Source organism: Mustela nigripes, chromosome 5 (genome assembly GCF_022355385.1).
Source record: "Mustela nigripes isolate SB6536 chromosome 5, MUSNIG.SB6536, whole genome shotgun sequence".
In the NCBI taxonomy this organism is placed as follows: Eukaryota; Metazoa; Chordata; class Mammalia; order Carnivora; family Mustelidae; genus Mustela; species Mustela nigripes.
The window spans coordinates 55,994,052-56,020,212 of NC_081561.1; the positions used below are offsets into that span (position 1 = coordinate 55,994,052).

General features: G+C 37.5%; 1 protein-coding gene across 2 annotated transcripts in view; it reads left to right on the top strand.

Annotated features, from left to right (window-relative positions):
- PTCHD4 (patched domain containing 4) overlaps positions 1-26,161 on the top strand; it is a 187,077-nt gene that overhangs the window by 43,363 nt on the left and 117,553 nt on the right. For both annotated transcript variants that reach the window (XM_059399060.1, XM_059399059.1), the window contains one exon: positions 8,328-8,808. In XM_059399060.1, the coding sequence (XP_059255043.1) occupies positions 8,328-8,808 (481 nt within the window). The remainder of the gene's footprint in view (positions 1-8,327; positions 8,809-26,161) is intronic.

The window sequence follows — 26,161 nt, forward strand, 5'->3', positions numbered from 1 at the left end:
GTTACTCATGCTTCAGGTCTCAGCTATGATGCCCTTCTTTTAGGAAGGTCTTCTTAGTTATTGCTAGGCTAGCTGATTATTTCTTATTGCTCCCTTAATACTTACATATATATTTTTAAAGGCCTTTCTGCTTACATATTTCCCCCTATCTTCCACTTCATCCCAAAGCATAGGCTTTCTGAATATAGGAACTATAGCTGTTCACCATTCTAACCTCAAAAGCTGGCTGACACAAAGCATGAGTTCACTGAATACATCTCCAGCGGAATGAATGACTCTGTCTTTCTTGACTGTTTCCGTCTGTATATTGCATCCTCAAGCATGCCCAGACTTTTCCACAGGACGGCCCCATGTAGTTCCCTACAATACGTATGCTTTTGATCCTTCCTCTTTCCCTTTGATTTCTCAATCAAAAGTTTGAACTCTACTTTTTGTCTCTGTAACTTGTTAGTCTGATCTATTTTTCCACTCAGAGGTATTAATGGCTCAGGTGCCACGCTCTTGATATAGCATGTGACTGAAAGCTAGAGTGATTTTTGGAGAGTTTCTTGCCCAAAGGAAAAGCTGTTATGGCAGGTCTTTTGACGCCTCTCCTGGAGGGGGCACTGCACTTAAGGCCTTTGTACATTCCACAGATGTTCCCATACCAATGATGGCCAGCTTCCTTTATGGAGAATAACATTAAAGCTAAATGTTCTTTGATATAGAATGCTTCACTGTGAGTGGTTCCATTGATCCTTTTATGAAAGACTCTTTTAAAATAGTGATATTGCTTGCAATTGAAATTTTTGGAATAGGTCACTAAGATGAATTACAGAAAAACAGAAAGTTCATTGTTATGCACCTCACATGAAAGTAGATGTTAACTCTACTTCCACACTTTTAAAAGATATTTGTGTAAAGATTTGGCATTGAGGGGCGCCTGGGTGGCTCGGTGGGGTAAAGCCTTTGCCTTCAGCTCAGGTCATAATCTCAGGGTCCTGGGATCGAGCCCCGCATCGGGCTCTCTGCTCAGCAGGGAGCCTGCTTCCTCCCCAATCTCTCTCTCTGCCTGCCTCTCTGCCTACTTGTGATCTGTCAAATAAATTTAAAAAATCTTCTAAAAAATGTTTTAAAAAATGTTTAAAAAAAAGATTTGGCATCGATAAAGGAGAAATTAAATGTATTTATTCAATTATGTGATAAGTAAACCAATACAGAGGACAGAATACTCATGAAATAAATATTTGAAGAGAAAATGAATTTTACTGTATAAGAAATTAATCCATTTGGACACTGAGAGATGATTTACATCTAGGTAAAATTGGGCAAACTCTTGATCTTTTTCCACTTGAGAAGAATTCTCTCTGGAAGTTATTCAAAGAGAGAGAAAAAAGCTACTGGGGTCCAGATTTTAAAGGAGCTAAAAAGCTTCTTGTTTCTATGGAAATGGACATGGGCCATCTTATGTTTCTTTTTCCTTCTTATTGCTTTTTCCCTTAGGGTAGATTTCTCTAGTCTACTTTGCAGTGTCTAATGACTTTACCACAGATGAATCATTAAATACAGAGCTAATGAAACCTTTAGAAATAATATACGCCAAGACTTTTATTTTTGAGGTGGCGTTGGTATCCAGAGAAATCAAGCAGCATGCCCCGTCACCTTGCTACAATCGTAGCAGAACTGGAACTTGGAGCCAGATGCCTGGATTCTGTCCCCTGTGTTCTCTTATTACAGAGATTTGCTGGGAAATGTAGAAGAATATTAGGTGTCTAAGTGAATAGACAGTGTTATTCAAGTATTTAATTTATGACATGCTAATAAGAATAATACCCAACACTTTCTGAACACTAGTCTAAATGTTTCGTTCGCATTTGCACACTTGATCCTCACAATGCCATGTGATTTTTATTTTAACCTGTGATAAGACTGACGTCCAGACAGCTCCACACCTTGCCCATGTTGACACTGGGACTCTTATTGAGACGGCTGAACTCTTGGGTCTGTGTACATTATTGCTATCTTATACTTCCCTTCATTCAAATATATTCATAAATTATTTAAACACATGTGCAGTTGTAGTAAAAACATACATGTTCGAGTCAAAAAGAGGAATAAGTGATTGACTATGCCACTTAGTAGTTGTATAACCTGACATTATCTTCCCCTGCCCCGAGGTACCTGTGTCCTCCTTGGTGACTTGAGACTACTACAACATAGCACTTTCTCATAGAATGACAGGAAGAGTTACCTAGGATGATGCAAAGAAAGTTCTTAAATCTTAAAACTAAGTCTGTCACATGTGTTAGAAAGTGATATGCTAGAATGCATTTTTAATATTCTTTTATATTCTGACTGGCTAAAGTCTACATTTCATTTCAACAACATAAAGCTTCTTTTTTTTAACTTTTCCTATTTGAAAAAAAATTAAAATGCACTACTATGCTCTCCTAGTTGAGTAATGTGTCCTTATAAGAAATTCAACTTATTCTTTATTAGGGCAGTTTAGTGCTTTTAAGTCTTCATTTTAAAAATATTTATTTATTTATTTATTTGAGAGAGAGGAAGAACACAGAGTAAGAGTGAGAGGAAGAAGCAGATTCCCCACTAAGCAAAGAGCTTGATGTGGGACTCCATCCCAAGATCCTGAGATCATGACCTGAGCCACCCAGACACCCTAATGCCTTCATTCTTTTTTCTTTAACTAAATACCATATAGGAACTGCTTTCTCATTATTTGCTTGTTTCTACTAAACATGAAGCTCTGATGAGGAAATTCAAGATAGCTGATGATTTCATTTAATCATAGTTTATTCTACAATATTTGATTTTGAGAATAAAACAAAGGGATGTAAGTTAAGAAATAAATAGGAGGGAAAGTCTTTTAAACATCAAGCAAACAAAACAACAAACTTTAGCATTCCTTCAGAAATGTCCCTGTCTACTATACATAGATAGGTAGATTTTCTTTTCAGCAGTAAAAGACTGACGATCTAAAAGTTTCCAATATCCTTGCCGAGTCGACCTCATTGAAAATCAATGCAATCTGAAATGCGATTGTCTTGGACAGAAGCTCTGCAGCTAAATTATCTTGCAATCACAGAAAGTATTTTAACGGCAACCTAGCACATACACGGAGCAGATAGGACACTTACTCCCCTATAATTTCAAAGCCTCATTGAATTTTTTTTTTTCTCTGCACAATGGTTTATGACATTAATGTCTCTTTCCTCTCCTAGCACTTGAAGAATTTATTCTTTGATCTTGTCTCGGGATTTTAATTTCCTTTTCTACTGTAGAGGTTTAGATTGGGCGGTAGTTTTCAAGAGCTACAAAGTAGTAACCGTAAATGAAATAAGACCTAAAGAACCCAAGATTTTGTTTTCTTTTTTTCTTTTCCCCCTAGCATTACTGCTTCTGGAGAGAGAGTATGATGTGATGTTTCCTGGCTATGAGGTAGCCTCATAACCTGTAAATGCATTGATTCACCTTGGAACAATTCACCTACCACAGACGGGCTCAGCTGACATTTTTTTCATGCTGCATCAAGAACCTGAAATGCTGCAGGGACTTCTTAATGGAGCTCTTTCCTTTCAAGTCACCCTGACTTGCTAAGTCATCTGCCACAGTGCAGTGAGAGAGCACTCCAAAAAGGAAAGCACGCCATTCATTCCCTGCTTAAGCACAGTAGTTTCTTACTACAGAACAATTAATTCCAGCTCCTTAATAAGGCTTTGCTGATTCTTCCTGAAAAGGCCCTGCTTTCCTCTCTAGCCTCAGACTTCCTCCTTTCTGTCAGTTCATTGAACCTTGAGCTGTCCTTTGCCCCGAGGCCACAGTGCCTACAAACCCTTTTCCAAGTACTAAGTCCCTCTGTCAGTTGACTAGCCCCTCCACATGTTTGGTACGCAGTGAAAATGGAAGAGGAAACACATTTTAGGGAAATGTTACACTACAGTAAAGGGATTGAGGGGAAAAAAAGGGTAAAACTTGTATTTGTGTGTTTCTGCACCAGCCTCTAGTTTCTGTATATACCTCTCTTCATCTGAGGCCCTATTGTCCTCAGATACTTCGAGCTATCTCTCACTTCTCCTATTCTTAGCAAAATGGTCTCTTAAAAAATAATGTAAGATTAGTTACATACATCTCAGGTGAACTTAGTTAACCGATAGGGAACGTTCCTTTTATAGCTGGCTGTGTTCTAGGCACAGGGAAATTACCAGTGAGCAAGATAGGAAAGGTGCTTACTCTCAAGGAGCACACAGTCCAGTGGAGGAGAAATTGATTGATTAAATAAGATCGCTTCAGATAGGAATCTTTTGGAGGAAAAAGACAACATAGCAGTATGTGATAAAGTGATGTGTGGGAAGGAGGTATAGTTTAGATCATCATGTGGTTCAAATGGTCTTCTGGTAGATAAGGCATCCAGGAGGAAGCAGCCCTCGCCTTAGAATCATGGAGGAAAGCATTAGTTGCAAAGGCCATGTGGTGAAAATTAGCTTGGTGTGTTCAAGCAGTGGGAAGAAAGGTGGGAAGGCTGGAACAGAATTCACGGGGAGAAGAGGGGTGGGAGACAAGATCGGAGTCTCAGCCAGCAGTGGGACATGCAGTGCCTTGCAGACATGGTAAGGAATTCTTCTTTTATTCCTAAAGCAGGTGGAAGCCAATAGCTTTTAAGAGTTATGCCAGTGAGTTCTGGCTTTAAGGTGGAGAAATAGACTGAAGAAAAGCAGAAGTGGGCACAAGGATATGAGTTAGGAGCTTCAATTCATCCCCTGTTGATGATGCCGGTTCAGTTCAATGAAACACTGAAACAGGAAAGCACTGGAAGTGATGTGTTACCATTTTGTCATATTTTTAAGGTTTATCTTCATGATGACATAAATGGGATTTCTCCACTTAAAGGAACTTTGGCATTTGTGTAGGAGGTTTTATTGGAACAGGAGGAAGTTGAATCAATAGAAATGGTAGGCGTTTGGTTTAATGGAGAGTAAAATATTGGGAAATAAGAAATCTACACATGAAACAAGTTTTAATCATAAAGCGCAGTTAATGGGGACTAGGACCTAAAGCAGCTTCCCTGAAATCACTCCTATAGGATTCTAGAAAGTTCTGGATTTGGAATTAGAATTGCGTTGCAACCCTGTCTCATCACTTTGACTAACAGGTTTCCCTTCTCTGAGCCTCTATGTTTGCTCATCTGTTAAACAAAAACGTCCTCCTGGCAATTGGTGAGATTGTTTCATGCCATAAAAGTAATCAATTCATGGCTCTATAATAACGATATCATTTCTGGCATTCAGCTCTCACCAGCATAGCTTTATAGGTGGTATTTTTATAGATTAATAGAGCTGAAATATATCTTCAATATTATATAAACATTTACTCATATATTCATATCTGTTCATTTTAGAGATGATAAAATGGAAACCTGCAATGGGAACTGAACAGCCAAAGTTTTCTTAAATTGTTAGTGTGAGGTGCATGCTGCAACCCAGGTCACATGACTTCCTGATTACTGACAGGTCCAAGGAAGTTCTGCCCAGAGGATAATTAAAACACATGTTCCATTCATTTTTTGTTTCTCCTATATAGAAACACTCATGAATCGGTAAAGTTGGGAAACTCCTCTACCACCCCTTACAAAATAGTAGAACTTTACCTTACAAATATTTCTCAGACTATGCTGAGTAGGATGATTGGGCCAATGACTGTACAAAATGTGGACCTTTCAGCAGAGGTAACTGTTCAAGGACTTCTAAAGGCCTTGTTTATTTTGTTCTGGTACAAGAAATAGAATAGATTAAGAGAGGAAAAATTCATTCTATTTGTAACATCCATTTAAATATAATGGGTTGAAAGCATATCTTTTATGAAGTAATCTTTGTGAGAAATGGAAATTAGACAACTTCAAAAGGAGGGTGAGCAGTTAGCCAAACTCAATAAAGATCCGTTATTTAAAAATCTATATATTGCCTTCTGTAGAGTTTTGACTTTGGTCCAGACACATTATCAGCGCCCTCTTTGATCCACTATAATCTCCAAATGAGGCCTGAGGGATGCATAAATCTTTGTTCTGTTGCTAAAGATCCCTGGGAAATCTTTTTGATGACAGGAATGAGTAAAGACAGATGGAACTGCACATTCTTAAGTGAATAAATATAGCTTTTAAAATACTTTCTCTTTCAAATAATCAAAAGCACAAGTCAACATCACAGACGGGATTTCAAGAAGTAGAAACAGGGGTGGAGCTAAAAATTATACCAAGCTTAAAACAAAAATAAACAAGACTGATTGAGGAACAAGAATGGAGATTATTTAGAGTGGAAACCATATTCCAGTCTGTCACTGCTGGGATAGGATTCCCACTCCTTCTTTGAAGTTTTCCTATCTTTTCACTTGCAGCTCATCAAAGAAACCTACAGGTTTCAAAAGAGAGCATTGGGAACCTCTAGCTGGAATGTTAGATAGATAGATAGGTAAATGATAGATAGATATGGAAAAGAAGATGGAAAATTTACAAAGATGCCTTGGAAGTGGGAGATTTACCAAGCAAAGGGGAATAAAACTCAAATTAAATTCTTATTTAAAAATATATTGTTGGGGCACCTGGGTGGCTCAGTGGGTTAAAGCCTCTGCCTTCGGCTCAGGTCATGATTCCTGGGTCCTGGGATTGAGCCCCACGTCAGGCTCTATGCTTGGCAGGGAGCCTGCTTCCCTTCCTCTCTCTCTGCCTTCCTCTCTGCCTACTTGTGATCTCTGTCAAATAAATAAATACAATCTTTAAAAAATATATATCATTCAACTGGAATTGGTCAGGTTGTATTAAATAGAAAAATTGCTTTTATTGAACATGTGGAAGGGAAATGGGTATGTGAGATGACTGTAAAATTTCTTCCTCACAATTCTTAATTATCCTTCTTACACCACTGGTAATTTCTATAAATTTTTCAGACTGTTTGTGTTTACAACACACTTTCAAGTATTACAGTTACTTTGGTGTATGTTAAAAATATGTATGGGAACAAGTACCTCAGACCTAAGTGTTCTCCTTCAGGAGAACTGTCACACCTGTCTCGTTGAGTATGCAGTGCCTCACAGCTCTGTGAAAATCACCACAGTTATCAGACTGTTGGGTTTGTTGCCCTTCCATACTACCTTTCCAGAAAGAACGGTTCCCGGTTCTGACTCTACACTTTTCTATCCTCATGAGATAAAAGTCTTGCTTGATGTAGCAAATGCAAATTCTCCTTATAGCATAAATTTACCTTTGTGCCTGCATTTTGCACAGTACCTGTGGCCCATTTTCAATGCTATGCTCTGTCTTGTAGCCTGCTATCAGGCTCAGTATCATGTCGGACAAGCATTGCCATGGAAGTAAATGACAGTTGTGGCAAAAAGAAAATACCCAAATTGTTGAAAATTTGGTGATGTCTGTCAGGGATTTCTTTCTGAGGAGGCACCAATGGCTGAGAATTACTGCTCTGAATTAAGCAACTCAGTGTCCACCTTGAATGTACCTTAGAGAGAAGTGATTGCTTCTCTTATAAATATCCTACTCATATGACTTTGTCTGCTCTACATTGTGTGAAATTCTGAAACCAAAATGACTTTTGGCCACCCCATCTGAAATCTCATCAGTTTTGTTTGGGGGATTTGTCCACTGTGTTCTATGGGGAAAAGATCAACCAATGTCTGAGGCACAATTTTGGAGGGAATTATGTAATGAATGAACAGATGTTCACATAATATTTAGAAAACCTCTCAACCCTATTCTATTAATTGTAAAAAAAAATAGTATCTTCTATTTATTCTGCAATATATGGTTGTATCCCCAGAGTATGAATGTTTGTGATGTTTGTGTGTGCTTGCATGTCTTGGTGTAGGTGTGTGTGTTAACCATGAAAAGTTTAATGTGTATTTATTAAATGAATTATTATTTTAATTTTTGAAATATTGTTAACTCATGCCATGTTTTACTTTTGGCTGAAACTGAGTCATCAAACTTGATCCTGCATATAGGAGTTATAGAAGGAAATGATGGGAATGGGGATATGCATAGGATAGATCAAAATAATATTTATGTACATTTTCCTATGCATGTGGTGAGTCTTCTATAGCTTCATGATACTCTTTGCATCTTTCTAATCTTGATCATCTTGCATGGTATCCCATGGCACTCCAAAAGGTTGAATATAAAATCCTCACATGCCACTCCACCCACATCCATTCACAATTGCAAGAGCCTCCTTCTGCCTTTGTTGTGTTATTTCATTTAGAATAAGAATCTGTTGTTTGAAATGCGCATCCCTCTGGTAACTTTAGTCTCCCCTTTTTCTGTTTTCAAGGATGGGAGGAGCAGTTTTATTGGACACCAACTAGGCGGGGTAGTGGAAGTGCCAAACAGCAAGGACCAGCGGGTCAAGTCAGCCAGAGCCATTCAAATCACCTACTACCTCCAGACCTATGGCTCTGCCACTCAAGACCTCATAGGGGAGAAGTGGGAGAATGAGTTCTGTAAGCTCATGAGGAAGCTCCAGGAAGAGCACCAGGACCTCCAGCTCTACTCTTTAGCATCCTTTAGCCTCTGGAGAGACTTTCATAAGACCAGCATCCTGGCCAGGAGCAAGGTCCTGGTGAGCCTTGTGCTGATCCTGACCACAGCCACCCTCTCCAGCTCCATGAAGGACTGTTTGCGCAGCAAGCCCTTCCTTGGCCTCCTGGGGGTGCTCACAGTGTGCATCTCCATCATCACGGCAGCAGGGATCTTCTTCATCACTGATGGAAAGTACAACTCCACCCTGCTGGGAATCCCATTCTTCGCCATGGGTAACTATCCATCCTTGTGGTAATTGGATTCTTACCGATGTGGGGCAAGGTAGTACATTTCTTGAATTCTCAGGCAGAAATCTGTTTTAACTTTTCACTGATATGTTTGTGTGATTATGTAAGATTTTACCTGGGGTAACATCTGTTTCACCTGATTGGGCCTTTTGGAAAATCTAGGCTGACCAAGTCATCTTCCCATTTATATTGCAAAAATTAATGCTGTTGGTTATTTTTAAATTATACAATATTGGAATTTTCTACTCTGCTTCTTCAAATATTATAAGCCAGGGATTATGGAGATCCAAAACTTACTTTGAACAAATTTTGTGGTTCATATTCATGAACATCTTCAAGTTGATGATAGTGAAGAGTGAATAGCATAGGATGAAAATTCAAAGAACCACTAATTTATTCTAATTAAAAAAAAAAAAAACCTTTTTCAGTAACCTTGATTTATTAATTCACTTCAAAGTTTTTATAGAAAATATATTACATTTCCCCACCTCCATATAAACTAAACCTTCCTACTACACTAAAGATACATCCCCTAATTTCTTTTCATCTCTGGTGAGAATAATTAATGAGCATCCCCAGCCAAGATTATCCCTTCTTATAAGTTTTCTCCAGACCTACATAAATGTCTAGAAAATGTTCTATGAGTGTGTGTGTGTGTGTGTGTGTGTTCTTGCAAAAGAGAAGATCAAGTCTGTGAAGAAATGTGAATGATGGCTCAGCAACAAGACTGATGGAATGTATCAGAAAAGCCATGATAAGGTGATATCTGTGGTTCTACAAAAGAGTTCTGTCAGATATGATATAATTCCCTACATGCAGTGATTTGGAGGATGAGCTGTAATCATGGTCTGTAGGTGGTAAACTGACATGAGCAGAGAGTTTTCAGTTGTAAAGCAATTGCTTTTCACTCCCCATGCTAAAATCAGCTATAAATTACAGTTTTATTATTAAATTAAAAAGACACATGTATGTGGTCAGAAAGTCTTCTAAGTGATCCAGGCCCTTTTTGTTTTCACCTTAACAAACATCTTTGAGAACACTGCAAAATGGATTTATAGTGTAGGTTGCTGGTGTCCAAATTCTTTACCTGGAAACCCAAGTTCTTTGTGGCCCTAGTAAGTTAGTTCATCTTAGTAAACCTCAGATTCCTCTTGCATAAAATAAGGATCATAATTTTATCACTTTCAAAGAATTATTTTTTGAATGTAGTAGAATATATCTAAGGCTTATATAGCATATAGTAAATGTCATCAAGATTTAAATGCACCGGGTTTAGTGATAAATAGGAAACAGCCCTTGGCTTCAAGAAATTGAAAGTCTGCCTGGATTTTGCATATCACCTTTAAATGCATCTTCATCTTCTTAACAACAAGTATTTTTCTTTTTCCCAAATAACTATATTAAAATTTGTTTGCACAAGTGGTGAGGATGTGTCTAGATTTGAACCATTTATACTTGTGTTTTTTGAGCTTAGCCTCTTGACTTGAAATATCAACATAAAATTTCTAAGAATCATTCACTGTGGTTCACAAATGAAACATGGCTTGTTTAAAATGACAAATTAGATACCTTAGACCCTACTAGGGCTTTTTCTAAAACTGTGGCAATCTAATTGGGTAATGGAAATATTTATCAAGAAAGTTCTATAATATATAGCATTGCATATTCCATACAAATAAGGAGAAAAATTGTCTCTAGTGAGGCTGAATTATAATGTAGATGCTACAAAATCAAAGTGGTGTTTTTATCCATTAAATAAATAATAATACTGAAAGCACTAACACTGAAGAAAAGGCCCAGATTCTGAAACACACATGTTTCTCACTTTTCTTCTGTCTCAGTGATTTTAAGATCATAAATCAACCTTAGAAAGTGTAGGTATAGTCTCTAGGAAGCCTGGTGAATGGTTACTCTTCAGTATTCTTAGAATTCAGTCCTTAAAATATTCTGAAATGAACTTTTCTGGTATGTTCTGAAAATGTAGCAATAATAAATTTATCAATATATACTTATCTAAGATATCTGGCCCATCAAGGGGTAGTTTGTTGTGCTTTCTTTTGTTTGTAAAACGACCTGTAATAACAAAGATATGAAGATCGAGAACTAGTGAAATGAAAGGATTATCCCATAGGGCTAGGAAATCTGAGTTTTCATCCCAGCTTTCCCCCTAACTTTGTATGTTTTATTGGGCTGCAATATATAGTCCCTTTGTCCCAGTACTTTATACATTAAATGAAGGATTTGGACCTTTCAATCTTAAATTTTGAAGATCCTACAGTATTAGTTATCTTATTTTCAATTGAAGTTAGAATTTGATCATTTCTTTATAAAGTCATTTAAGGTATGTGTTATCCTTCAACCTCTAATCTCCATTCTCTTTTGTTGGCTTTTAGTGTGTGTGTATGTTCATGTGTGCGTGAGAGAGAGACAGAGACAGGGAGAGGGGCTTTAGAATAGAAAAATCACAAGTCTATGAAGAGCACAAGTCTATGCTCATGCATAGAGCATGCAGAGCACAAGTCTATGAAGGTGATGAGGTGGAACGTGATTTTGAGCATCAATAAGCTGAGTTTGGCAGATATATATCTTCTAGTAGTACATATGGCATTGGTTGAAAGTAGTCCCTTGACCGATTACAGTTTACATGGTGCTAACACTGCATAATCTAAAGTTAGTTGGATGTAAGGGAAAGAAGTCCAACTCTTCTGGTAAACTTATTTCTATTCCTATCTTCCCACAAGGATTTATCTGAGGTTGTGCTCCAAGACTGAAAATCAGTTATCTTTCATGATAACCTATCCCTGAAGCTAGGTATGTCACTGATGGTGTTTTGTTCTTCAGCCATGTTATTTCTGACCAGCTATCTTCCTTCTAGACTGTATCTGCTTGTTCTTTTTTCTGACCATTCATCTACTTAATATCCGTGGAGCTGTTTAAGAGGCACATATACTGTATCTTTATACCTGGCATTTTTAAAACCTGTACTAACTTTTATATTTTGTCCTGGTGTCCCCATAAGTAAATACATGTCTTTCAAATTGTATGTTCCAGATTAAGATTGGAAACATTCCAATTGGAATCCAATAAGATTACAGATTGGAAAAGAAGATGATCATAGGCATATGTGCTATCTCTGGAAAAGATCTGAGAAGGAAATCCAGACTTCTCCTATTTTTTTTAAAACACCTAAAATGATCCCATTTTGCTCCAACTTATCTTTTCTCTATACAAACATAAACCAGTAACAGTGCCACTAATTTAATTTATAACTCATTGTCAGCCTTTTTTCCCCCCCACTTCATTTGCTTTATGTGAATGTGTTTCCTTTTCTTGGAGGAGAAATATGGGCTAATATTACATATGGGCACCAGCCTGTTTTCTGCTGTATTTTGCTGATCTTCTGGGGATAGTTGCCAAAGTCAGTGATAGCCTTGATTTGCTATTAATTTACAGTCTATCTTGAGTTTATTTTATATGCCTGGAGTCTTACTTTAGCCATGGTGATTTTGACAAGAGCTGCTTTGGGTTAGTGCTGAGAATAATTTGAAGGAGTTCAATAGAGCTTGGAAAATAAGTAGTGAAGATAGTGAGTAAAGATTAGGGACACATCCAGGGCACCTGGATGGCTCAGTGAGTTAAACCTCTGCCTTTGGCTCAGGTCATGATCTCAGGGTCCTGAGATCGAGCCCCGCATGGGGCTCTCTGCTCAGTGGGAAGCCTGCTTCCTCCTCTCTCTCTGCCTGCCTCTCCACCTACTTGAGATCTTTGTCTGTCAAATAAATAAATAATATCTTAAAAAAAAAAAGATAAGGGACACATCCACGTGACTTATTTTGTTCAGGTGAGCCCAGCATTTCCAGATAGGAGACTTTTGTTCATCATCTAAAATTGAGCTCCATATTCATTTATTTATTAAGTCAATCAAATATTTATTGAGAATATATATGTTCAATGTATTTTGGATTTGAGAGTAAAAGGTATTGAACTGAACTGAGCAAGTGGTTGCCTCCATGGATCTTACATTGTAGGCCTGCAAAGGGGAGGCATCTGACAATAAACAAATAAGATAAGCGATATAAAGTAAAAAAAAAAAAATAAAGCAGGATAAGGGATAAAGAATATAAGCGGTAAGAGAAAAGACTTTCTGGGGGGAAAAAAAAGGAAATTGAAGTAGAGGGCTAAAGGAAGTGAAGAAGTAGCCATGTGGCAACCTGAGAAAAGAGTATCTCTGACAAAGAGAATGTGCAAAGGCTTTTAGAAGGACCTCTTGGTGAAGTTGAGGAAGCACAATAAAAGGAGTGTGGCTGGAGCACAGTGGACAACTGTCTGAGTATTATGAGATGGAGTTAGAGAGATGGTAGTGAGAGGTCATGGAGGCCACTGAGAACTTAATACTTTTTTAAAGATTTTATTTATTTGAGAGAGAGAGAGAAAGTGAAAGTACAGAGGGAGAGGGAGAGAATCTCAGGCAGGCTCCACACTGAACATGGAGCCTAAAGGGGCTCAATCCTATGACCCTGAGATCATGACATGAGCCAAAATCAAGAATCCAATGCTCAACTGACTGAACCACACAGGTACCTCAAAGAACTTAATACTTTAGACGGAAAGCTATCTGAAGCATTTGCAACAGGAGAGTGTGATCTGCCTTATGTTTTATGTGTTTTTGTTTTTTTTTATTTTGTTTATTTATTTGGCGGAGAGAGAGAGAGAGGGGGAACACAAGCAGGGGGAGTAGGAAAGGGAGAAGCAGTTTCCTTCTTCTACTACTTCTACTATTACCTACTGAGCAGGGTGCCCTACATGGGGCTTAATCCCAGGACTCTGGGATCATGGCTTGAGCCAAAGGCAGACACTTAACTGACTGAGCCTCCCAGGTGCCCCTGCCTTACTTTTTAAAACACATCTTTGGCTACAACATGGAAATGAGACTACAATGGAGCAAGAATGGTTATAGGAAGACTATGTAAGAGGTTATTGCAAAAATTCGTGGGCTATAATGGTGGTGACGTTTAATACCATGGAGCAGAGACAATGGTAAAAAGGGATTGGACTCAGGATATGTATTGGAAAATAAAATTGACAGGATGTGCTGCAGGACTGGATATAGTACATAAGATAAAGAAGAGTCAAAGATGATTCCAAACTTTGAGGACTAAATATCTAATAGAAAGCAGTTGCCCTTCATTATCATAGGGAGATCATGATAGGAATAAGTTAGAGAGGAAAATATCAATTTACTTTCTATCTGGTAAGTTAGATATACCTATTAAGCATCCAAGTGGGAAAATGGGGGGTTAGCTATATAAGACAATATGTAGATCAGGCTAAGAAGTAAAATCTGTAAGGTGGAGCTAGAAATATAAATTTTGGATTTATCATGGCATAGCTGATAATGAAAGTCATGGGATCTGATAAGATCAACTAGAAAGATAAATATAGATAAAAAATAGAAGTCAGAGATCTGAGCCCTAGAGCATTCCAAAGCTTAGAGATTGGAAAGATGAAAATGATCCAGAAATGACATTAAAAAGGATGAAGCAGTGAGATAGTAGGGGAATCAAAAGAGAATAGTGTCTCAGCAGCCAAGTAAAGAAGGCATTTCCCAAACAGCTGGAGATCAGCTGTTCCAAAAGCTGCGAAGCAGCTGTGTCCAATGAGAACTGAGAATTGGTTGTTTGATTTAGCAATTTGAAGGTCATTGGTGACTTTGACAAGAGTTGCTTTGGAGGAGTGCTGAGGGTAATTTAAAGAGGTTCAATAGAGTTTGGAGGATAAGAAGCAAAGACAGTGAGTAATGGTAATTTTTCCAAGGAATTTTGCATTACAGAGAAATAATGATTGTATTTTAATTGGGATGCACAGCACAGAAAGTTTCATAGTAAAGCAGAGATAGGAAGAAATTGCAGAAACACTGTCATTGAGTAGGAGAGATGGGACTGGATTCAACGCACAGCCAGAGTCATTGACTTTATATAAGAGCATAGACAACTCATCTACAGTTAAGAAAAGAGAAGGCAAAATATATGGACAGATCCAGATAGATTGGTACATGTGGGGGTGGGAGCATGTGGAAATTCCCTTCTGTGGCTTCAACTTTGTCAGTAAAATATAAAGCAAGTCATCAGCTGAGCATAAATTTGGGGAAGGAGGTGTTGATTTGAGGAAAGCGAAGAGAGTTTAAAAGAGTCGCTTTGGAAATTGGAGAACAAATTGAAGTTAGGTGAACAGCTAAGAAGCACAAGGACCTACTTGAAGTTTATGGTCATGAATTTTAAAAAGAAATCAATTCAGCACGGTTGCTGAGTCAGTGCCCCCACCGCTGCACCCCCCCACCCCCACCCCTAGCCACTTGGAGGAAGAGTTGAGTAGTCATTGACAGGAATTTAGTTGGAGAAAAAAACTCCCGGGGGTCGGGGAGGAGGAGGGCTTATAGTGTATGCAAAAAAAGTGACTATATTGACAGATTATGAAGATTTTACTTGTTAGGGTCAACCATGCCGCAGTAACAAATAATGCTATAAATCTAGTTGGATTAACACAACAAAGATTCATTTCTTGCTTACACAGTAGTTTAATGTGAATCAGGAAGCTTTCCTCAGAAACACTCTTACAGCAAAGATTCAGGGATTTAGGATGCCTCTGTGGTGCAACATCTTGTCTTCTCATAGTTTATGGTCCCAGCTATGTACACAGAAAAGTGAACAGCTAGAGAAAACACACCTACTTATAACTACCTTGCACTCAAAGCTATACAGTTACTTCTCATCAAATTCTATTGGCCAGAACTATGCACATGGCCATAAGCCAGCTCAAGGAAATATAGAAAATGTAGAAGAGTAAATGGATTATTTAATGGGTATCAACTCTCTGTCCCACATAAACAAAGCCAAACAATAAAGGTAATGAGGATTTCTTCTCATTGTCATCATAATGAAAAACTGATAGGGTCAAAATCTTATGACTTTTTATGAAATCAGAAAACTGTTTTAGGTTGAAGTCTATTCTGGTTATCTATTGCTGTATGACAAATACCACAAGACTTAGTAGTGTAAAACAACTTTTTATTATTTTGTTTTATTTATTTTATTATTATTTATTTAGCATTATTTTATTACGTTCACAGTTTCTGTAGGTTAGGACTTTGGAAAGGGCACAGTGAGGTCAGTTTATTCTATCTACACAAGGTCTAGAGCCTCAGCTGAGGGTAACTTGAAGTCCAAAGTCTGGGACAGGTGGGACTAAAACAGCCACTTCTAAGATTCTTTCTTTGCCCACATGGCTGGTACCAAGCCTGAGATTTCTGAAGGAGAATCTCAGCTGGGAAATTTGAACATAGCATCTAAATGTGTCCTGTCCAGTGTGGTATTTTTTGTATCTTTTTTTTAAGATTTTTAATTTATTTCAGAGAGAGAGAGAGATCACAAGTAGGCAAAGAGGTAGACAGAAAGAGAGGGGGGAGCAGGCTCCCGCTGAGCAGAGAGCCTGATGTGGGGCTTGATCCCAGGACCCTGAGATCATGACCTGAGCCAAAGGCAGAGGCTTAACCCACTGAGCCACCCAGACGCCCCCCAGTGTGGTATTTTTAAGGTAGTCAGGATTCTTATGTGAAGACTCAGGGCTCCAAGAAAAAGTGTTGTAAGAGACCAAAGCAAAAACTACAGGGCTGGTGGTTGCATAGCATCATATCGGCCATATTCTACTATGTGCCTCGCACAAAGCCTAGCCTAGATTCAAGAACAGGGTATTGGGACTCCACCTCTTGAAAGAGTGGCAGGGTTGAGAGAGAAGCAGAGTCACATCGCTGAAGAACAGGTGGAATGGGAGCTATGGTTCTGGCCGTCTTCGGAAAATGCAATCTGTGACCCAGTTTTAATGTGAGTGAGCTGGAAAGGAAAGAAATGGATTCTAGAGATATGTGGTGTAAAGGTTTTGAGAAGAAATTATTACTTATGAAAATAATTATGATTTGATCGTTTTGAGCTGGGAAACAAATGTAGAATTTAAAACATTATGAGTTCCTAAGACCATGAGACCTGAGTATAGAATGGATTTACCCTGTGGAATTTAAAGTCATGAAGAACTATGACAAGAGTTGTGATGGCCCCTGACACACTGAGAGTTCCATGTTAAATCTTAGGAAATGGGGGAAATCGATCCTGAGTTCTGTTAATGAATATTTTTTTTAAATGACTGATTTGCATAGTACATGGCCTACATTCAAAGGAGTAGGTGCTTTTAAGGAAGACAAACAATATCTTTGACTCCTTGTGGGGTATAGATAGCACCTATAAAACTTTCAAGTCCAGTTGCAGAAGAGGAGTGGGAGAACAAAGTGGTCTGCACTGGAGAGGGCCAGGAAAGCAGTGTAATCAGCAGATGGCCAGCTTTGATTAGAGCAAGAAGCCAAAGATTATATTTGGGGAAAAGATTTTGGAGGTAGGGAATCTTGGTGATGATAGACTAAGTTCCAGAAGGCAGGAGGAAAATGGGAGGGATGACAAAATGGTCAGATCAGGGGGTATACATCACTATATAGGAATGAAAGTCCCCAGCAGAGACCAGGGAATTGTGGGCCTTTGTGATTCCTCTGTGAGGGGAAGTATATGACTTGACAGCAGTACCAATGGTCCCACCTAACAGAGTCACTCTGTTACCTTGTAAGTCAGATCATATCACTTACCTGCTCAAAATCCCCAACAGCTTCCCATCTAAGACAAATTTAATGGATAGAAACATTCAGTGATCTCCAAAGACCAAACAAAGCTAGCATCTGTTACCCCTCGGACCTCAGATTCAACCTGTCTCTCTCTCTACACCTGGAAAGCTCTTCTTCAGATGCCTGCAGACTTGTTTCCTTACTTCCTGCAGGTTTTTATGCAAATGTCACCTTCTTCATGGGGACTCTCCTGGCCACTGTGTCCCAAACCACAAGCACCTAACCAGTGCTTCCAGTCTCCCTCTCTATTTCAATTTTCCCCTTAGAGCTCATCATTATCTAATATACAATATAATATAACTTTGGTATTGTTCATTATCTGTCTCCGGGTAATAGAATGTAAGCCCTAAAAGAATGTAAATTTTCATTGCTCCATTTGCTGTTTTTTCCTAGCGCTTAAAACAATACTTGGTCTAGGGTAGGCATTCAATAAACATATGTGGAATTAAGGAATGAATGGTCTCTCCGTGTTTCTCAAATGGGTTATGATCTATTAGAGTCACTAAATCAATTTAGTGTATCATGATCCATATTTGTATTTCACTTAAGTGGAAGAAAAGAGAATAGAAAGGAATGGGAAATATCAGAAGCTGTTGCACATAGTAAAGTGTCATTGCATCATATTTTGTATCAGTTTAATATATATGTGTGTGTATAATAGATCACAATGTAAGATGCTTTCCTAATATATGTCACAGTGAAAAATCTTAGAAAAACACTCTAGAAAATTTGTTGAACTAATGTCTTAAGTAGATTATAGTGGTAAGTGGGGACTTTTTGATGAGGAGCCAACTGGGAGAACTCATCAGAAGCATATGTAGCTGCTCCTCTGGGTTGGTTCTGCAGGAGGTGGTATTGGAACTTACAAAGGGGAAGGTTTTGCCAGGGATTTAAGGTGTTATTTCCTGGGCACTGCTATTTCCCTAGATAAGAACCAGCATATTTAGCACACAATGGGCCCTATAAGACTTGACTGGCTAAACTTTTTCAATGATTATGTTATGGTATTAGAAATATTTCTCAGTAAGTTGGTTTTACCAAAAGACCTACTTTACATGGGGTATTAAGGTATTACCTTCCCAAAGTAACTCTTTCCTGGAAGAGACAGGACCTATTATTATGACATCAAGAAAGTTTCATTGGAACTATTTCTTAGCCACATTAATTGCAGCCACCCTGCTTCTGGAATTAACTATTATTTCCTTTGGGGCAAAGGTTGGCCAATGATATAAAAATGTTCCCATGCTTATGGCTTGGAGTCAGAAGACTTGGAGTCCAGTTCAGCTCCTGCCTCTTGTCTGTCAGGTGACCTCTCCCTGAGCCTCCCATGTTTTCTCTTTCAGAAGATGAAGAAGTTGTACTGATTGGTCTTTAACATCTCTTCTACCTTTATTCTTTAATTAATGAATCTGTCATTTGACACTTAGAGCAAATGTCATCTTATTTTCTGGATTTGGGGTTCATTGGAAGCTAGTATGGGTCTACTTAACATCTTTTCCAGTGTCCATAGTAAGCATTTTGCAAACATTGACTTATTGATGGTTTTGTGACTGTTAGAATTCATACAGCAAAAAAATTCTGAACTTTTGATTGTTTTTAGCTTGGCTTTTTTAATGTCCCTATTTTTTCTGTTATTCTTTAGTTCTGATTTCTTATATTAATATCTCTTCTTCTTCTGTAGCTTTTAAAATGGACTTCCTGGGACAGAGGTTACTAATGGGTTAAGACAGGTGTTCATAATTGATTTTCATAGACCTTTTAAAGGAGGTGGGAAGGAAAGAGATTTTGGCATAACAAGTAAGAAGTTGAATTTTATGCCAAACATTTCAGGTAGCACTGAATAATGTGTACTTTTATTGTACACACTGTCCAACATTAGTAGTAATTATATCCTGACTCTTTAAGATTCTGCACTTTCTTTGGAATCCACCTCCATCTATTGCACTTTTTCGTACAAACAAGATTCCTCCAGTGGTAGTTAGAGTTTTGGAATAAGGAAGAGTACTGTTACATAACACAATTTACTCAGGGTGAGAAGCATATGGACTCATTTTGGTGGTACTGTTTATCTTGAGGATAGCTGATGCTGCTTTAAACTTAAAATGAAACGATTTGTAAATATGCCTCTTGCTCTGCTCTTGCTTTTTTCCCTCTTGAATCAGATAGTGAATCAGTCTGGAGTATTAAAGCAGATAGGGAAATGTGAAAAGCATCAATTTATTCAGCATTCAATAGAACTATTACTATGTCAGGTACTATCACTTCTCCAGCATGGGCACCTAAGCCTTCCTCAAATACATCTCCATCACAAGCAACCTGAGTTATCTCCATTAACTGAAGTTGTCTTGAGTGTCATGTCAGAACGTTCCAAGGAAAAAATATCCCTAATGCCTGAAAGCTATAGCTGGCAACCATATTTGAGATTTTCTGCAGTGCTGCACCAAGGTAAATGCTGCAATTTAAACTACAAACTTAAAAAAATTAAAATAAATAAATAAGCAGGAAACTTGAATGGTGAAAATACATTCAGGCTTATGCCATCACTTTTCTGAGGAAAAATAAGTTCCATCCAGGAAAAAAAAATCATTTAAAAACTGGACACTTACTTTCTACATTCAGTGCTTTTCAAGCTAGTATTTTCATACTCAGTCACCTAACAAAAAAGGACAATTAGCAGAGAAAGATGAGAAAATTATTCTGTTGATTTGAGGATCCTAGTGGTAAGCCCTTGCCCTCTAAGAATTGCAGAATTCCTGTGTACTGATTCCCACCTGCCTTCCTGGAACAATGTGGCTTATGTATGCATCAAATGTATGTGCCTTACTGCTTGATTTCTTTTGTAATGATAGAAAAATGCCTTTATCCAGATCCAGGCAAAACTATTATTCAAGCTTCAGTTTACAAATCCCACTGTGTACCCTTAGAGAAATTATAATCCTGAGTTTAAATTTAAAATAAAGTATATGCAAGTATCTTCCCTACTGCTTCCACACATTGGCCTCATCTGAATGGAATAAGACTGTGCCCTGGCAAGTGGTAATCCCAGTAATTGTTTACAGAGAATGGAATATCCTAATTAAATATTGTACTTCATAATATAAATCAGAAAAGTATTAGTTAAGAATATTTCCTAGTATTATTTGAGTGACATAATAAAAAATATGGGCTATAAGCATAATAGTCAATGCTAACACCAAATAATGAAGAAAAGGAGATAATTTTATCAGAAAGAAGTGGGTGTTAGAATAGGTTTGTCAATGTTAAAAACAAAAACCGCCATTTATTACCAGCAAAAGATAGGTTTATTTAGGAAAAAAAGATAATTACAATCATGGGCGAACAACCTACGGCAAAACTGTAGGCAAGTCCTGGAAACAAAGGAAAGGTACACTTTTTAAGGAGAAAAGTGTAAATTGGAGAGGCTGTTATAAACTGAAAGTCCATTGGCATAAACTAGGAACTGGAAGCATGGTGACTTTTCACTGGCTTATGGGGGAGGGGCAGATGAGAACATTTCTTTCTTTAGCGAGCGGAGTAAAGTAGTATCCAAGTGCAAGGTCAAGTCCACTTCTTCCTGTTGGGTCTACAGTTGACTAAGAGTAGAAAGATATGAGAGCTCTCCTTGCCAAAACCTCTTGACTCCCTATTAGCAAGGTTTACCATTACTAATTTTCACAGGTTAAGCTACTTTTTAGTAAGAAAATAAAAAGAAAGAAAGAAAGAAAAAGGAAGCAGGTGAGTTGTTTAGCTCATTTCACTGAACGAAAACCAATCGAGATCACACATATACAGAGAGGCCACTACAAGGCACCTGACTTAGAGATTTTTGGGTGAAACTGTGATGATGATAAGGAGGACTCATTATAATACTTAACAGTAAGTGAATAGATTCACTCTATAAATCTGTCACCTTGCCCTCCCTTTCCTGTGTCTTGGTCAAGGGTCAGGGCAACTTTATATACTTTACTGTATTAGCACAATGTTTCAGAAGCAATAAGTGCTCAGTAATTATTTTTTGAATGAATAAGTTGTAATCCACTAGCTCACAGCAAAGTCAACTTTTTAGAAATGGATATAAATCTTTGTATGAAATCATATGTGTTCTTTTAAAATTTTGGCAATAATGACTTTTAAACAAAGCCATTGAAAATGTTTATATAATGAGGGGATTTGGGATTTCCAAATATTAGAGTTTAGTCTAAATGTCGTATCATTTGTTTGGTGTTTTATGAAACTTAAAAGTACTCCCATGGCTTTTTTTTTATTATGACGATGGCTTCTTTATTTTCCCAGAGATATCTGGGCAGCTGTTTCTCTTAAATAAGGAAATGAAACACCTGAACGGTTCTCAAATCTGTTATGAATCAAAGATCAGAGCCAATTTTTTCTCCCAGATTCCTTGACTCTGTTGACTATTCTCAAACTGAGCACTTGGGACTCCTTGGGATGTGTGAGGATGATGGGTCTTGGGAAGAACTGAGCTAGCAGAATTCCTAGATATTCCTTCCTGCTTCTGACCATGCACTTCATCCTGATATTTTTACATGATGGGTTGCCATAAAGATTCTGTTTGGGGAGAAATTTCCGTGGATTAAAAAACAAAGAAGCAAATGTTTGAAAACTGCCAGTTCTCTACCGTTCCATAGTGCCTCCTTCATAACATAATGGAAGGCAAAAACTAAATTTGAGATGAACTAAATTTATTTTGCAGCCTGGGTGGCTTTGCTTTGATCAACTGTTATATCCATACATTTCCTGTAGTTATCTTATTGAAGTATTTCTAGAAGTGTGATTTCTACTTAAGACTTTAACTTTCTCTCCTGTAGACAAGTTAACCTATTTTTAAGATTCAGAAAATCCAAAGGGATGAGGTTGTATAGTTGCCAGAGGAAACTGAATGAGACTGCCAAGAGACTCCAAAGGGTAGACTTATTTGTAATTTTACTGTATTCCAGGGTTAGAATGTCTGCCTTACAGGTTAAGAAATTGTATTGCAAAGGCACAGTGGGAAAACTAGTCTCTCAGTGAAAGAATCCCATTAACTAAGTTGACAAGAGATAATATTAGCCAAAACCTCTGTTCTGGTAACCTTTCCCAAAAAATGCTCTACATATTTCCCCTAACAAGGCTTTCTTTTCTCAAGATATATAAAAAAAAAAGACCAGTCTTACTCAGAAGGCTTTGTGATGAACATAATTAAAACGTAATGGTACCTTACGGATTTTTTGCCCAAGTGCCCACCCATGCCTTCCAGATTTGGTGTCATTCTTCCCTGGAAAGTTTTGTGTACACAGTACAGAAACTCACATTGTTAGACCTTATCATTCTATGTTGGCTATCTCTTTTGGTTGATAAGCTTTATCGATATGATGATTCAATATCACTGAATATGTTAGTAGATGAATTAAGTAAATAGTGTTTCAGTTGGGACTAGAAATAATCAGTGGATTATTTATTGATCATATGAGTTTAGTCCTCAGAGAGTTACCATCTTTTTATGTTTTCCAAGTGTTTGAGGTTCATTCCTTCTGTTCCTCCTTTGAACCCTTTGAACATCCTATGATATTTTTATTTTGTGTTGTGTTATTTATTCCAGTCTGTTCATCCCTTTGCCCTGTCTGCTAATTCTTTCTAATCCTATCCTGAAAGATGAAAACCTGAAAGCAGTAGCACATTATGTGAGAATTCCTATATTCACCCATCCTACCCAAACACCATTACCAATATATCACCTACTTAATCAGCTCAGCACTGCCATGTTTCTGTAGCATTATGGCCAAGGAAGAGATGTCTGTCAAAGGAAACTCATGTATTTAGTCTCTATGAGCTTCTAATTCCAATCTCCTTGGCATTGGAAGCTCTGACCAAAACCAAACTGCTCAAACCAAACTCATATTATCCCTTTTTCCAGAAATTCCTTGTATATCTCTCTTGTTCTGATCCTCAAAGCTTAAATGTCTCTTGCTCTATGGTATTTTTTACTTACTTTAATCCCAAGAATGGCTGGTTTCCTTTTTTACTTTCTCTATACCCTTGTTTATATGCCTATCTTCAATTCTATACTCAGCTGCAAAGCCTTCTTTAGAAAAAATCAACTTACTGTTTTTCTAGCAGTTGGTCTAGCACAAAGTAGGAAGTAATTTAAAATTATTTTCAGACTGACCAAATGAAGCCTAGCTCTGCCATACTGGCCCATAACTGCACTGTACATAACTGGCCATTGCCCTTGTTTCCTCACATAGCATTTGTTCTGGTTACTCTCTGTTTGCCCCCCACCCTCCATCATCACCAACACATTTTCTTCTCTATCTTTCCCTTTTCTGATCTTTGCTCTAGAAGGCTGACTCCTATGGACTGCTGCACCAAGGCTCCCTTGTCCTCTGGCTTTGAATTAAGAGGCATGACCAGGAGATAGTAGGGTAGAAAGAGGAAGGTCAAGGTCTCTCCTTCCCTCTCCACTTTGGCACTATTTATCTGACAACTTTACCTTCTGCCAGCAGGTACTCTGTATCTACCACTGTTACTGGATATTGGTTATACTATTCCTCCCTTTATTCCTTTAGACCTAAAAGTGGTAACTCTTAAGACTTTCTTGGTCTTGATTGTCTCTAGATACCTCAACCTCCCTTGTTTTTGGCTCTGCCCATATGATTGTAAGTAAGCTTCTCAATTAAGGTCCTTTTATTTATACCACCTGAGGAATTTTTACGTCCTTCCAAGCCTTTCAGTCTCTGGCTAGACACTGTACAGCCACCCACTATCTTGCCGGATCCGAAGCCAACCAGCTTTCTTCAAGAGCACTGGATCCTATTCTCCACCAACCAACTCTTGGCCATCAGCAGACCTAGGAGCAGTCTGCATCGCCTCCCTAAACTTGATTATCAGTGGACATCTGCTGCTATATTTGGCCAGCCATTGTGGATGTCCTAAACTGACAATGTCTTTTGGACGTCGTGCACTATATTTCTAATTTGAGGCCCGTTTTGTGTCAGGATTCATTCCTCTTACTTTTATAATTCCTGTATATTATTATAATTCTTTACTTTCTCCAACAAGTTGAAGTCTTAAGGCATACAAGCCTCCTAAGCAGATTTATTTTTGTATCCTACATGGCTATTTTGATATATATCCTTTGAGAAAGACCCCAAAGAAGAATTTTCAAACATACGTGTTTTTACCATCACCCTTGGTAAAACTTGGGGCTGGCATTAATAGAGGCTATGCCCTCTGTGAAGCAAGAATGGGAAATTATTTCATTGGAGAATTCCATTTCATCATAATCATTTTTAGGTCACAGTGGCTATTTTCTTCCTTGTACCTAGTTTAAGCTAAAAGTAGTTTGATATAGAATTGGTGCCTTACAGTCAGATTTTCCAAATATATATAAAAAGAGGCTTCCTGTCCTTGTTTTGTGCCATGGTGCTTGTGCTTTTCCAACTGAAAATAGCACTGGCGCTCTTTCCTGGCACATTACACTGCAAGCTTCCAACTAATTTGCTGTCCATATTCACCCTGAAGTCCTTTTAAGCATTGCTGCTTTCCAAGTATTTCCTCCTCATTGAGTATCTATGTCTCACTTTCCACAAAGCTATTCATTTTCCGTTTTCAAGTTTGACACATATCCTTCTACCAACCTCTCTTCTCTCTTTGAAACCCTATTTTATATTCCTAACTGGTAGGGAAGTTTTTTTTAATTCATTTTTTCCTTATTGCAAAAACAATGTATATTATAGGAAAACACTGAAAGAGGAAAAAAGTATAAAACTACCATCTAGAGATAACTGATAAAAATTTCAGCTTTATCTTTTGACTTTATCTCTGTATCTATAGATAGGTAAATATATAGATCTTTACAACAAAATAGGACTCTCTATATATTATATATTATGATAATTCTATGTATATATAATATATATATTATTATGCAGTCTGCTTTTTCACTTAATAAATCAAGAATTTCCATACATGCTGAAACTGTATAAAACCTGTATATATACTTTTTACTAATAGTTATACATTAACACTGGTGTGACTACTGCTCAGATTAAGAAATAGAACATCACCAGCATGCCTGAAAGCCTCTTGAATTTCTTTTTCTATCACACCTACCCTCCTTGTTATAACCACTATCCTGACTGCTGACTTTTAAGGTAATGAGCTCCTAGCTTTTCTTTACAGTTTCACCCATGTTGTAATGTGATATATATATATATATATATATATATTACATTTTCTCGGTAAACTAAATATTTTATCAATATAAAATGATTTTTCATCTTTAGAAATGGTTTCTGATTTAAAATCTATTTTCTGATATTAATATAGCTCATCAGAATCTTTTGCTCATACTTACTATGTTTTTCTACTATTTTAGGATCAACATTTCTGTTATTTCAGATTTCCATATCTGTCTTGTAAATTGTAGATCATTAGATGTGGAGGTTCTTCCAGCCTAATGATTTTTGTCTTTTAGCTGAAGAACTTAGTCTCTTCAGGCCCTTTAATACAATTTCAGATGTCTTCAGATTTAAATCTATCCTTTTATTTCACGCTTTTTATTTGTCTCATATGTTGCATATATATATATATATATATATATATATATATATATATATATAT